The following is a 15,771-nucleotide window of genomic DNA, read 5'->3' as shown; positions in this document are numbered from 1 at the left end:
CTAACAGCCGATGCAGGACACTAGGAATGCAGGGTTTAAGTAGGACAGGAAATGAGGACTAAACTAGATAATTAACAACGATGAAACTCAATGAACACTAATGACTAAACGAGAACGGGAAAAAGCAAATATGGGCATGCACGTGGGAAGCAACACACAGGGCATGGGAACACAAGTCTGACAGCTAAAGGTACAAAACTGATTTTAAAAGCAGTATGAGTTCTAGAATTTTTGGTTTGTAAATTACAGTTTTAAGCTGTATAATTTACAGTTATTGGTCATAAATGTGTTACATTTTGCTATATTTTATTTTCCAAAATTATTCTGGCAACCACAGCTGCCAACATTTCTTTGTATAAACTACAGAATTTTCTTTTACAGCGTGCCCACCCTCCACGACCTGTAATCTTCAAGAGTGAGGAAGAGGGCAGGTAAAATCCTCACAGACTCCACTCACCCTGGCCATAACCTCTTTGAACTGTTGCCATCTGGATGTCACCTCGGAACAATAGGCACTAGAACATTTAGGCACAAAAATAGCTTCATCCCACAAGCCCTCTATTCTTTGAACAGCTTACGCACCTAAAGGCCTCCCTTGGTGCAATACTTCACAAATTATGGCTTTATACTTGCTCTGTTATTATTGTTTGTCTTGCTGTATTTATGCGTGAGCACTGGATGTTTCATACCTAAAAGGTCTTCCTATATGCAAGCACACTTCGCTATAAAGTACTTTCTGATTCCGATTTTGTTATCCAATCCATATACTGAATGTGCAAACTCTATTTTAAGTATGAACTGCACACGGTTTCTCTAGCCGCTCCCTCAGACAATCCCACAATCCTTGCACGTTCCCGGCACATGACCCTTTTCAGTGTTTTCAGTTGATACACTTCCCAGGAATCAAATCCATGACCCTGCCGTTGCTATCGTCGTGCTCTACTCTTAGAGCAACGGGAACCTTTAAATGCATGCGTGCGTGCAGACCGAGCGCATTGGCACTTGTTCGATCGACTGTTGTGCGTGAGCACACACACACTTACACTGCCCACACACATGTAAATATTGTGATCTTTAACAGGCTGGTTGAGAGTCAGGTTAAAACATACTGAGTCACAGCAGATGATGTCATCACACACGATCCGTTTAACCAAAGAAGGCCGACTGGAACACAAACTCTCATGAGGAAAGTCCTGTTTATACGTGAGCACGTACACAAGGGCTCCTCTGTTTGCCTGCGTAGGCAGCATTTACATGATGTCTCACATGTTAAAAACGCTGCGTAATAGAAGTCGGCGGTGACTATCTCTTTTTCTCTCTCTCTATCTGTCTCTCTCTGCTTGTTGATATTTTTAGAGCCCAGAGAGATGAGAAAACAGGCCCCACTGCAGGCGAGGCAGTGAAGACATGAGGGGGCGGTGGGGGAGAGACATACAGAGAGAGCAAGACAGAGAGAGTGTGCATGAGTAGTAGTAGCTTTCTACATCTTCCAAAGATAATTAACTGCACTTTCATGGCAAGAAGAAATCCAACAAGACTCCAAAGGCCGTTCCACGCACTCTCATTACTTTGAATGGCAGGCCCTGTGAAGACTCTATCAGCACTGCAGAAAGAGACGGCTATTACAGTAATATGTGACATGATGAGGTTGAACACTTCTTCAGAGTGGGTTTATTATGTGAGCCGACTGCACTGCGGGCAAAATTACCTGGTTATGGTGCTCGATGCCCATGCTGATTGTATTGATGAGGATGGCGATCATAATCCCTCTGTTGAAGTACTTGCTTTCAACTATACCCCAAAGCTTCACTCTCATTTCATCCCAAACATCTTTACATTTCCCAAAACAGGTGCGTTTCCTCTTTGGCGAGTCCTCAGAGTCATCGTCGCCCTTTCTCGTCCAAGCTTTTCTCATCCCTGTCGGTCTCCTCCAGCGCGCCCTCCTCTTCCTCCCCATTGGCCGAGTGCCCCGTCGATCCCGCCCCCTCCTTGAGTGACAGGGCGGCAGCACACTGAGGACACTCCTCTGGGTTTGGGGTGACGGAGAGGGAGATGGCGTTTTCCAGAGGTTGGGAGCCGTGGTCCAACTTGGTATCGTGAATACAGTGAGGCGCTGTGAGACAGATGAAAAAATTCAACATTTCTGTTTGACATTTTCATATAATACAATAAAATTTTTGCCTGTCAGTTTCTTGGACAACTGCCACGCTGCTGCTTGGGATTGAAATGTCATTGGGCCATAAAAGCAAACACATGGATGGATTTGTTCTTGTTTTTATTGCAACTTGCTCTTTGCTTTTATAACTTGCTATTTGGTTTAGAGTGGCGGGGAAGCTACTTTGAAACTTAGCCAGGCTACAAGCTATTTTGTTTATGACACAAAAGAAGCTTGTATATTTCTTGTAATTCCCAAAAATTTTGGGGTTTGAAAGAATAAACACTGACATCACCAGACATTTACAAATAAATTGATACTAAATCAAAGGAAAAATATAGAATAGATTATATATAAATAAAACTAAAATTAAAACACCACAATAAACAATTAATTTTAAATTGAAATAAATTTAGAATTTACTTCAAAACTACTTAGAATGTTATGCAGTTATTTAGTGTATATATATATTCATTTGTATTGTTAAAAAATAAAAAAACTTCACTTTGCTGAAAAAAAAACACTTTCCAATATACATACAGTATACGCAAGAGTTGAACTGAATTACTAGAATCAATCAGCCTTTCCAATGCTACATTTGACTGAGAGAGTATAGTTTAGGACAAACAAATGAATCAGATTTTCAAACATTCTCTGTTGGAAAGTCTGTTCCCAGGAAATCAAACTTTCGAGCATAAAAAATAACCGTTTAGGATGAATTTTCCTGCACTATGTCTGAAAATGGGCAAAAATGTAATCAACCTTTTCAACATTATATTATAAGACAAGAAAGTGCAATTTAGTACAACAGCTTGCTACTGAGCTAATGTTAGGTCAAAAACTTAATTTGAGATATTTTATTCTCAACATTAGATATAGCTTGTCTATGACCCTGTCATTCCTCTGTCTTTAACATTACTCACTCTGAGTAGAATGGCAGTGGTGTCTTTCACTGCCATTCACATTAGCTCCTCCCCCAGTCGATCCTGTCCCTCCCCTGACACGCCCCCTCCCTCCCCCGGGAGGAGGGGCTTTGCCACGGAGCATGTAGTACAGGGCAGCTGAGCGTCGGCGGGCCTTGCGCAGGATGTGGCAGACCAGCTGGAAGAGCTCCTCGTAACAGTCTCCGGGCTCAGCGAGTGAAGCCAGGGTGCTGGAGGACAAGTAGCGAGCGCGCTGTTCTTGCATCAGCTGGTGCTCTCGCTGTTTGGTCTCCGAAAACTGAGTGGCAATGACCACCAGGCACAGATTAATCATGAAGAAAGATCCGATCTGGAACAGGAAAAAGATGGGAGAGTTAAGTTCTTAAGTGAAATATTATAAATGCTACAGTCATTTCTGGTACTGCTTGTTTCTTTTTGAAGCTATTTTGAGAAACAGAAAAAAAGCTTTTGTTTATTGGCAAACAAAAAAGTATGACTTCATTTTTTTGCGGAATATGGCACAGCACACAACTGCTGCATATAGACTGCTTTTGTGATATTTTTGCAACTTCTTAAAGCTTGAACACAACAGTTAACCATCAGTGTAAAATGGCACATAAATGATGGCTAAATATTAATTTTTGGGTGAACTACACCTTCAAAGAAACATACATCAAGGCTAATTAACATTTATTTGAGCATTTTGCTGTCATTGCTTTCTTTAGATACATTTTAAGCTCAATTCTGTTACCATAAGTCTTGCACCACGTGTGAAGTCTCAGCTGCTTTAAATATCCAGAACTACATGAGACCTAAACCCCTCAAAGCTCTCTAAAGCAGCCTGTGCTGCAGCGTTTGGCATAAGCAGCGGCCATAACTGTCTAGATGAGCTGCTATAAATGGACCCTATGTTTGAAAAAGTCAGCAGACGCCCAAACAAGAGCCTGTTTTGTTGTGTGTGCGCCTGTATTGCTCTGGCTTTGATATGCTATAATTATCAGGCTCTTTCATAGGAGCAAAACCTCTAAATATCTCCTAGTCCTCGCAGAGAAGGGCTAGATCCCTCTGCCAACATGAAACGGATTAGAACCGTCAGCCAATCATTTTAAAGACAGAGAGCGAACCAGTTCCAGACTCAACAGAACAGAAAGCCTGCTCTTATATCATTCGCCATTCATATCACTGGCATTTGTCAACACGTGAACACACACAGAACTCGCTCTTAGGTCTTAATGAAAGTACAGCCTGGTTCCTGCATATGTGAAGTAGGGATCAGAGAGGACGGATGAGTCGTGAGGAGGACAGAGGAGGTGGAGAAACGCACAGAAGTGTGTGTGTGTGTGTGTGTGTGTGGGGCAGCTGTGCAGGTGTGTCCTGCCTCCACATCTGCTCTCCTGATTTGGGAGTCTGATGTGTGACTGGACGGGTCCTAATCAACAGTCGGACCTCTGTTTTATGCAGATAGACAACTTTCCTTGCAGTCGACTTTCCTCTCATCAATTCCTCTGCACGCTTTAAGACGCACACACACTCGAAATGCTTCATACTTATTTGATTTTTAAAGTGATAGCTCACCCAAAAATTCTGTCATCATTTACTCACCCTCATGCCTGTGCAGTAAGCTTTTGAAGAAAATTGAGGGCACTCTTGAATATTATGAAAGAGGACCTCAAAACTTCCTCAAAATAAGAAAAATGGTAGTGATTGCTTTGTGTGAAGAACAGATTACGTTGTTATTCACTGAAAATCTAGACATTGACCCTAGTTCTCCTATAAAATAACATAAAATGAAATAAAACTATGATTGCCTTGTTGGCAGCGCACCAACATATACAACATAGTGTGGCCAGGAGTCCTGGATTATGGACCTTCTTCATACTGTCCTATCACAATAAATGCAAAAATGCCAAAAATGAATAATGAAAAAAAAAAAACATAGGCACTTTGTAAAAGATCATGATGCACGTAATAGTAATAATATTGTATTTTATTTAATGGTGCCTTTTAAAACCATGTCTAGTTTATGAATGAATCCGTTTAAATAAAAAAGTCAAATATTCACTTTCAGGATTAGCCTGGTTAAATGATTCATTCACATATTCATTTAATCTGGTTATTAACGTGTTTAATCAATCTCGATAACTCAATGACTGTTACCAAGCAGCTCACAAAACGAGAAAGATTAGCCATTACAAACTTTTTTGAATTCATGTACTACTTTAAATCCAAAATGGTGCCTCTACTACAGTTAAGACATGTCAGCACCATTATTCTCTGTTTTTTAAAAGAAAATATTCTTATTAAAACTGATTAAAAGAAAGACAGTAAGAAAGAAGGTTAGACATACAGATGGTAAGAGACAGGAGCAGAAAGAGAGAGGGGTCAAAGGGGTGCTGGTTAGTGAGTATACTTCAGTTCTGTTACAGTTGGATGAAAGATGACAGGTGATGATTTATACTCTCATTTAATACTGCTCTTACAATCGAGTCCGACTGCAGGCAGGGTGACCTTAACACTGCCTGTCCAAAAAAGACCAGTAGGCAGAACCGGTTATTTCATTATTGTGCAATCAATGTGCAAACACAGGAAGTACTTTGCCAACGTAACAGTAAAATAAAAAATAAATTCCCATCCCCATCATCTCATAATTCATATCCGCCAGAAAATCCCATAAGCAAGCCAAAAAAAAAAAAAAAAAGATTTGTTAATATATAGTTGCCTGTAATCAGAGACAATGTTTTTAATCTAATTATTTGAGATCCCTCTGCCCAGTCGTACTAATCCACCAGAAAACAGCAGAAGAGGAAAAAACTGGGCACAGAGAGGGCGAGCCTGAATTAATTGCTCCGATGTTCAATAGAAGTGAAAGGAAGTGAATAGAGTTGCATCGGCGGGGTGTGGGCTGTGTCGGCACACTATGGCCCTCTCTCTACAGGTAGCGACGGCTGGCTGTGTGGTTGCCAGGTTACAGACAGAGCAGGGCGTCAAAGAAGTAAATAAAAGTGCAGAGGGACCCAGTCGCATAAACCTGCACACACACACATACAGTGTAAAGACGCATCTTACTCCCCTCGAAAATCTGCAGAACACGCAGGGATTTGAATGCTGTCCAGCTGTGAAGGGGGCGCCAGAGAGCAAAAAGTTTCATAAACCACAGATGAGTAACAGGACCATAACATTTAAAACACTGCAGATTGACATCTGTTTATTTTTAAAAGAGGCTAGAAGCACAGGAAGTGCATTAAAGACGTTATAAATGGTTTCTTTTTGAATGCTTTAAAAAACACTGAAAGCCTTGCACACAATTGTGCTACGAGCGCGCCGAAATTAAGTCCCAGACGGTGGACCTTTGCTTCCTGTCTTTACTAGTATCATATCAGAAAAAAATAAAAACAAATAAAAAATTACAAACTCAAAAGTCAAGAGTACATTTTCAAAATAGGGTATATTTAAATTTAGAAATAAATAAACTATTTCAAGTTTAAAACTGGGTTTTCATAATGACACAAAGTAGCATATTTGGATAAATTCTGACCCAATCAAAGTTTTGCAATAAAGTGCTGCAGGGATGACATATTTTTGTATGGCAGCCCAGAAGTAAGCATCACCCTGATTCTCTTGACAAAAATATTCTTGACGAAAAAAAAAAAATCACAAGCAGCATGTTACTTAATTATATTTTATGCTGCAGACTAAACCGTGAATATATAATACGCTTTTATTAACCATAAGCCATATTATAGTCATTTAAACAACGTGCAGAATTTGTACCAAAAAAAGTATCGACAGTTAAACTTTAAATACCGTGCAAGAACTGTGGTAAGTCATGAGGGTGAGTACACAGCTGAATCAATTGCGCTACACCTATTGATTTCTGCCGCTTTCTTTTTTTTAGGCAACACAATACTGGTAATGACTAATCTAAATGATGTGTCAGTCCTGAGAGTCTCTTTATACTTCACTCAGTGCCACATTCCACCAGTCGGCGTTCTGCTGGTGCATGCTGGGAAAGATCACATGATAGCTTTGCAGGGTGCATGTGTCGGGGTAGCAGGGTCTCTGTCAGGAAGTGAGAGACTGCAGAGATGGCGGCAGGGGTCCGCTAGTCTGATGGGCTCTAATTAACTGCTAATGCTTTCACTCCGCTGACCTACACAGGATTAGGCCCTGTCATTAGCTGCAGACACACACCCACATCTCCCTATACTTGCCATTTGTTGGGCTGAAATGGATTTCGGCATCTCCAGCAGAGCCATCAGTTGTCTAACACACGTTTGAACACAGGAACGGGAACGGTAAAGAACAGCACAAATAGCTACAACAAATATCAGCAGGCCTCTCTACTATCTGACCTGCACATCTCATTCCTAAATCCATTCCCTTCCTCTTTTATTCCTTTAGTCTCCTGCTGTCTTTCAGTCTCAGATCCTTTTCCTCCTTATCCTCAGGGCATTTCTTTCCGCTCTCGCCTCTTTAATCTTGGGAGGAGACTTTATCCGAAGCACATCTCACTGCAGGGCTGTCTCGATCGCTGCTGTTCCTAGCCTTCAACGGCGAGGGCCGGCACGGTGCGAGAACTGGCTCCGAAGCAAAGATAAATTCATTTTATAGTGTCCCACTATTGATTCTTCACTATGTTGTTCATTGCCTAACTGATCTCTGCGGCTCTGTCGACTACTAAATGCGCTGTTTAGCTAATATCTGCATCTTTGAAACCTTCGGCCATCAACTGGAGTCCTGAAAATTCAGTTCTCTAAGGAATAAGGGTAGTGATTTTTATCAAGACTTTAAACTTCACTTGCAATGCACCATATGGCAGGACTAATCAAACTGATAAACGTCTATTAGAAATTATGTGGCCTTGCATTAAAAATACTGTTTAAGTTTGAGATGGCATTCCAAACACTAAATAAAAGTCTAAATGTTTTACAAGATGATTTTTTTTATAAGGAAAAGTAAACAATTAATAGTAGCAATGCAAGATATACCAGTACCACAGTGGTTGATATTATTAGTGATTTTTAGTAATTTCTTTAGCCTCAATGGTTGTTATAATGTTGTTTAACGTGTTGACACATGGTTCTTTTTAAGAATATCAAACAATGCACAAAATAAACATGAATGAACATCAGAATGTATTTTGTTTCAACCACGAAAAGTTATTACACACAATGTTTTAAATTTAAGCGCATCAAAGATAATCTAATCTCCTGTTTGATTTGTCGGACAAAATGCCAGTGTTTTGATTGGTCAGATCGCCTGTCAAGCTATTTGCGAAGGGTCATTTTTGATTTCTCAGTTCATGACTCCTTCAATATTAATGCATCCGTAATTAGTAGGCTTTGTGCTGAAGGTTTCATTGTTGTGATGGATGAAATTTTTTGTGTCTAGGTGAAAGACCAGTGCTCTTACCAGTGAGACCAAACATCTAGTTCACCCTCTGGTTCTGTTAAAGGTCACCAAACTTCAGGTCCAGGTTACATATAAAGTTCTCAATAATTAGGACACATGCTATTTCTGAACACATACATGGCAAGGTATAAAAACTTACGATGATGAGGAATATGAAGTAGATGAAGTTGTAGAAGGAATGAGCGTCCATGACGTAGTACATGATCTCCACCCAGCCCTCCAGTGTGATCACCTGCATCAACAAGATCAGACCACAATCAAGCTCTTTATGAAACTGGTGAAGATCCATCTCAGCTGATCCATCACAAGTCGTCAGTTTGGACAAATGTTGTTTACAATGAAGTAACATGAGTTTGATATTTGTAATCAGATTTTGAGGGGAGAGTCTCTAATTTTATTACTATATATCAAATGTGTATAATTTACTTTTATAAGATTTAGAAGCATTAAGAGAACAACAACCTCACTCATTAAAACCTCATTTTCTTCAGCAATTCTAATGTGTGTGTGTGTGTATATATATGTATATATATATATTCATTTATATTGTTCTTTTCTTATATTAAATTTCTTCTGCTGCTTTTGTACTAACCTAGCTCTTACTAAAACTGCAAACAATGTCAAGTTGCTTTGGGTAAACACTTTGTTAAATAAATAAATGTAATGTAAATGTAAAACTATTTGCCAATGGGTAAGAAAAAATTTAATTAATTCAAAAATTGAAAACAAGCTGATTTTTCCTACCTCATTTGCAAATAATTTCTTTAAACCTTTGTTTTACCACAGTGGATGATTGACAGGTGTGTAGGCGGCCCTTCACTGTTGTCCAAGACGCATCAGGATGGATTAGCATTTGCAACACGCTACTCATGCAATGCTTTCACATGCATTTTCAACTTCCCCTGAACGTTTTTAGACTGATTGGATCACGAAATGCTTTGAATCACATTTATACCTGTAGTAAGCTTTGTTGACTTATGATAGTATCAGAATCAGATCTGTGATTTCAACAAATGCCACTTGATTCAGCGTCTCACCTGAAATATGACGATCCATGCATAACCTATGTTGTCAAAATTGATCGCTCCTTTATGTGGGTTGGTGTGTCCTGTGTGACAGCGGGTGTAGTACCGGTTCCAGTTCACACAGAGTCCCATGGCAGAGGCACTGCCGTTGACCAGTGGTTCTGCGCTCAGGCCCAGAGCCTGGCGGTGCAGCGCATCTTCTTTATCTAGACAGCACTCTCGTCCGCCTTCTCTCCGAGTGGGCACATCGCCGCAGGACATAATGCCGTTATCCTGAGCCAGTGAGCAGATGAAGGGCCGCTCGTCATCCTCCTCAGGCTGATAATATGGGGCAGGGAGGGTGATGCCAGATGCGCTGAGGACAATACGGAAGGAAAAGGCTTTAGAAAAGTGTAAAAAAAGTGGATTAAAAGAACTCATTTATCTATGTATAGTTGTGGTCAAGATTTTACATACATTTTGCATGTTAATTTAATCAAAATAAGAGGGATCATACAAAATGCATTTTATTGTTTGTTTTTTTGTACTGATCTGAATAACATTCACAAAAAGACATTTACATATAATCCAAAAGAGAAAATAAAAGCTGACTTTATAAAAATTACCCCATTGGAAAGTTTACAAACACTTGATTCTGAATACTGTGCTGTTATCTGGATGATGAAGCTGTTTTTCTTAGTTTTTTTGTTCAGAGATGGTTGTTTATGAATCCCCTGTTTGTCTTGAACAATTAAACTGCCTTCTGTTCTTCAGAAAAATCCTACAGGTCCCACAAATTAGTTGTTTTTTATTGCATCTTTTGCATATTTGAAACTTTTCCAACAATAACAGTATGAATCTGAGACTCATCACTTCAATCTGAGGACAACTGAGAGACCAGAAGGATTTTTAGTTATTTATTTTTATTTTATACACAGCCATATTTTTCACACCCTTTTTAATAGTCGATTTTTAATATTAACAATATTATTAAATTGTTTTGCTTCTATTAAAGTGTGTTTTTACAGAGTAGCTAAAACATCAGCAGGCAGACCTGAAGAGATCTGAGCATTAACCAATGAGGATTTATTCTACAGCCGACCAACTGAGCATGTGTAGTGTGTGCGTACATGTGTGTGAAGCCCATTTCTCTGTGAGTGACCCATTGAGGGCAGCCTGCCCCTTAATCACAGTGTTTCACTGCCCAGAAATAGCTGTTTCCATCAGCCACTCACCCTCTCATACACATAACAGGGTCACAATGACTATTTACACTCCCTTTCCCCCCTCTCTTGCTCTTTTTCTTCTCTCTTTCCCCGTTTCTCTCTCACATCCACGTATACGCGAATAAGCACCAACATGCGATGCCATTTGTCCACCCTAGCATAAAACAAGCAGAGCACATGCAACCAAACTGACCAATCACCAATCATCAGTGCCTCTATTGCTTTGCGATCTAGACAGTTAATCTAAATTCACACGCGAACAAAGCTCCCATGACAGCCATGTTGGAGGTATTGGGCGCCAAGAAGGATTGGTTCATCATCCCTGGGGAGTAATTCTGCCCATTTGGACAGAGGACTCCTCCGCAGCCTCACAGCTCGATAAAGGCCAAGAACGTCTCTGCTGTCGCGGAGGACGTTTTTCCTTCGCCCTGCAACAACATGCCCGCCAAAAGATCTGAACCATTCGATAGCAGTAATGAGCAATGGTATATCAGGCTACACCAGAAGAAGCAATTTGTCTAGGCAGACCACCGTGGTGACACTCGTGCGAGGATATGCGTGTGCACATTTCCAAACACACAAAACTAATCAATGCCTGTGATATGGCAAATTGAGCCAATGCATCAAACCTTCGCAGATTCCCCCGTGGGCTTTGTGCGGTACACACTGAGATCTCTCCTATAAAAGTCAGTCCGTATTTTCAACACGACAGTCAAGCTGGACCGCGTGGCACCACTCTTCTTTAAGAGCTCAGCGGTATGGCGACAACTGGGGGGGTTGAGAGAGAAAGACGGAGCGGCAGAGAATCAGTAAGTCTGTCAGGGCTCAGCAAGGAATGCTGGAGTGTGAAAGATGTTTGTGCCGGTGCCAGGGCTTGGGCACAGCGTGGCAGCGCACTGAGAAGCGAAGCCCAGCGTGGCATACTGCTAACACCCCACTGTGGCACAAAATGCCATTCCACTGCCAATAAGACTGCTCTCGCACATGGAGATAATTGACCAATGACTGACAAGCTGTTTGTGGGTCGTCGCAGGAGGGCAGATGTTAAGGAATGCAGAATAAAACAGGCAGAGAGAAGTGAGACTTTGAGGGTTAAATTTCGAATGGAATTTCTTCCATTTTTAAAGATTTTTTTCTGCTTTTGGTGATGTATGCCAGGTTTTTGCCACAATTTAGTTTGCTTATTCTCCGCCCCTCCAATCGATTGGAAACTCTCATTTGTTGCAACATTCACATCTGGAAATTAATAGCCAACGAATAGATGCTTAAATTGTCTCTTCTCAATTAAAGGGATTCTTTAGCCAAAAATGAAAAATCTGTCATTGCTCGTTCTTATATTGTTCCAAATCCAAAACACCTTTGTTCATCTTCTAAAGACAAATGAAGTCTGAAGCTGCCAGCGTCCTATGGATTAAACCTTTTTTGGTTTTTAAAGTCCTGAGTTCTTTTTAAAATGCCACCGGCATCTTTTCTGCAGCTCTGAGCGTCTTTTCAAGCTGAAAAAAGTAAAACTTTTCTGAAAAAATAAACAAAACGCCCTATGTCAGGTGCCTTTTTGACAGCTCACTTGACAAGTGAGTGGTGAGTAGTTATCCATAACATTAAAAACAATGAGAATGAGTTTGAATGGGTTCCTATGGAGACCAGAACAGAAGAACATCCAATCAGAAGTTAGAATTCGTAATGGCGGCGCTCATCGTTCACTAATAGCAGCTTTAAAGACCTTCCTTTGATAGACTTGCGTGTAAAACTTTGAACCAATACATTTTGACAGTATTTTGATGTTCGAAGAGTGTTTGAGCAACCAGCTGTTGCTATGGTTACATTGTTTTGGTTACGCAACCTTTGAAACCATCGAAAACACGTGTCCCGGGTAACTTGTGATCTAACATTCGCAGTTACTTAAATGTCTGCAAAAGCTAAAAAAAATTCTCATATAAAGAGACCCCCTTATGAACTAAACTATAACTGTGTAGCATTCGTTCTTTCAAACCCTTTAAAACATTTTAAGTAATTCATCCCCACCAAAAGGGAAGGAGAGTGTACATTTAAAGAAGAATGTAAGAGAACGTACAAAGCAGAAGAAAACCAAGCCCTCTCTCTGGAGACTCTATGATAGACTCTCCTTTCAAAACACTTCATCATCCTCTGACTATAGTGCCAGCCTGTAAATATACTCACTGCAAAACAATAAACGACAATCAAGCCTCAGCTGACGTTTAAACTCAGACACCGGTTTCTTTATCCCACACACACACGTACAAATAAACGCACGGTGAGTCTCGCACGCTGCCATGCACTGTGAGTCCTTTCAAATCCAATCACACAGCAAAGAGAGGCAGGCAGACCATGGTTGGCACGGTAACCTCAGGCAGACACCCACTCATGAATATGGACGCCAATCTGAGTTTTAATCAACTGGAGCCATCGACTGGGTGGAACCACATTTGCATTTTTAGTGGCAGGTAGACAGTAAAAACAAGAAGATGAGAGGAGAGATTAAACAGAAGGATACATGTGAGAAGATGAGTAAAATTAAGACCAGTGTGCATTTTAAAAACTAAAATTTGGAGAATGTACAGGACAACATTTTTGCCGATTATCCAAATATACCAATAGATAATTTTTGTCAATAGCTGATGCATGCCGATACCGATGTTTTTCCTTTTAATAAATAATTTACATTTTTGGTTATTTTTTATACATTGAAAGTTTTGAAAATAACTAATAAAATAAATCTCTGCTGTATTCTCCAGACAAACAGACAGACAACCTGAACATTTTTTTATTTAATATTTCTAGATGGCTTAAAGCAAAACAGCTGTAAAAAAGCACATATTACATTACATATTAGTTATCTGTATAACATATTAATGACAATTTGTATAAATTAAAAAAATGTAAAATTTTTTACAAGTGTCATATTTGTAAATTAATTTGTATAAGCTATAGCTTCTGACCTTTAAAAATACAGTTTGTAAAATTGATAGCTAATGATTGAAATGGGTACCAAAAAAACAAAGCGATTTTCCTCTTAATGTACATTTTAGAATAGAATTACTGGCAATAGTATTATTCTTCAGAGAAACAGCTATATAAACATAACATGTTTCCTAAATATGTACAAACATTTTACTTTATTTTTTGGCTTTAAAAGAAAAAGTCAAAAATGTACCTGCAGCACATTTAAATGAAAACAGACTAGTGATTTTATGACATCAATTACTGCTTTGTTTATACAGAAACACTAAACAGCTGCTTTGTTTATACAGAAATGTTATTTGTGTGTATTACTTCAATTTTATTACAAGTAGGACACAGCACGGCCTAGGTAAATAAAATGTATTAGGAACCGAGGGAGGATTTTTTCAAATCAGCCGATGCCAATGTTTACATTTTTAACTTTTATCAGCTGAGTATGATAATATTGTGCATCCCTTCATGGAACTGAGCAAATGATTTGTTATTGGCCCCCAAGGTCCATGTGCTCCCAAAATATCCAATGATCACATCAAGTATACCTTCCTCGAGAGAAAGGACGTTTGAAATACAAGGCCAATCCAATGATGGACTGATCAGATACTCCGAAATGCATCTTCTAAAAGATCCGGCCTCCTAAATTCAATCTCTTTATCCTTGTAAACCTAAACTGTCATCCAACTAAACCCGCAGTTTGAATTTGGGTGCTTTTGTCCCCAATTAAATCACAGTTGAAAACATTTAATGCATTCAGTCTTTTTCTCTCTCACTCCCTTAAGCCCACCAGCCCTCCTCTTTTGGTACTCACAGGGTGAAGTTCTCCTCTGGGTAACAGCGATTTCTTAATAGTCCAGCCCACAGCTGCACGCCTATGATGCCAAAAATGAAGAAGACAAAGAAACAGAGCAGAAGCACATTTCCCAGCATGGGCAGAGTGTCCAGCAGCAGGTTCACCAGGATACGCATACCTACACAAACACAAGAACACAGAAAAATAATTATCATGTGAAAGAATGTGAATGTGCACTGAGCTATTCATTATTCAAGGTTTTCATATACCTTGATAAAATGTAATAACTTATTTTTACCTCTGATACAACTTAATACTATTACTAAGCAAATCGCAATGCAAGAAATCAATAATACTCACTGTGTAGTCATAAATTGTCATGTTACGCAAGTCAGACATTGCCATTCTTAGGTTACTTTTAGATCATCCAGTCATTTATCCTTCATTTATTTGTAGATGGCAATTTGTGTCATTGTGACGATCTAGAAACTCTTGAAAGCTTGTCTTCATAAAACTTAATTTGTGTTTTTACCTGTACACCGGTGTGTGTGTTTGTGAAGCACTGCTGGGATTGAATGAGGGGTGTGTGTCCGTTCTGATTGGAGAACAGCAGCATGTGATTACTGCGGTGTTTGTGGTTTGGGGAAACACAACGGGGAACTAACACAACACTGATGGAACACATTAACACATCAAGTCTTGTACGGTAACACATAAATGTTACAAACGTCAAGTGGATAGGTGAACAGGCTGGTGCTGTGAATATCTGAACCTCTGGAACGAAAGCAGTATTGTGTCTTGGGCCACTTGCAGAGAAATTACGGAAATCACAGTTTAAAAAAGAAAAACTAAACTAAAATAAAAAAGAGGATGACTTAAAACATGTTATGCACAGGTCATATGAGAACTTTTCAAGTGAGATGCCATTTTTTTTCTAGAAATCACAACATAATTTTCCATGTCTATCACCGGTCTCTTTTTCGTACTGTCTCTATTTTTTTCTTGTCAGTGTTACAAAGCGCCCCCTAAATGTTGAAATTCTGCGATAATTTCAAAAACGAAATAATTTGAAATAGAATCTAATGAGAAATAGGAACTTCAGAAATTCTTGGCACTGAATGTTTACATTTCCCTCATATTCCCAGGTTTTTGATAACCACGGGAACCATGCAAAATGTCCACACTGCTCTTTTCCAACAAAAGCAGATGGTGTTTTTTGCACATACTTAGCTAAATATTCCATTGCCTATTCTTCAAAAGCAGAAAAAAAACTGGACTGACA

General features: G+C 39.5%; 1 protein-coding gene across 1 annotated transcript in view; it reads right to left on the bottom strand.

The window, feature by feature from the left end:
• The window catches only part of cacna1ia (calcium voltage-gated channel subunit alpha1 Ia), a 148,482-nt gene that overhangs the window by 47,471 nt on the left and 85,240 nt on the right, over positions 1 to 15,771 (bottom strand). The window contains 6 exon segments of the mRNA XM_043235654.1: positions 1,709 to 1,892; positions 1,894 to 2,113; positions 3,079 to 3,427; positions 8,630 to 8,722; positions 9,528 to 9,870; positions 14,508 to 14,667. Of these exon segments, the coding sequence (XP_043091589.1) occupies positions 1,709 to 1,892; positions 1,894 to 2,113; positions 3,079 to 3,427; positions 8,630 to 8,722; positions 9,528 to 9,870; positions 14,508 to 14,667 (1,349 nt within the window).

This window comes from Puntigrus tetrazona, chromosome 3, assembly GCF_018831695.1.
Source record: "Puntigrus tetrazona isolate hp1 chromosome 3, ASM1883169v1, whole genome shotgun sequence".
In the NCBI taxonomy this organism is placed as follows: Eukaryota; Metazoa; Chordata; class Actinopteri; order Cypriniformes; family Cyprinidae; genus Puntigrus; species Puntigrus tetrazona.
Note: the sequence above shows the minus strand (reverse complement) of the source record. Positions and strands in the feature narration are given on the sequence as shown.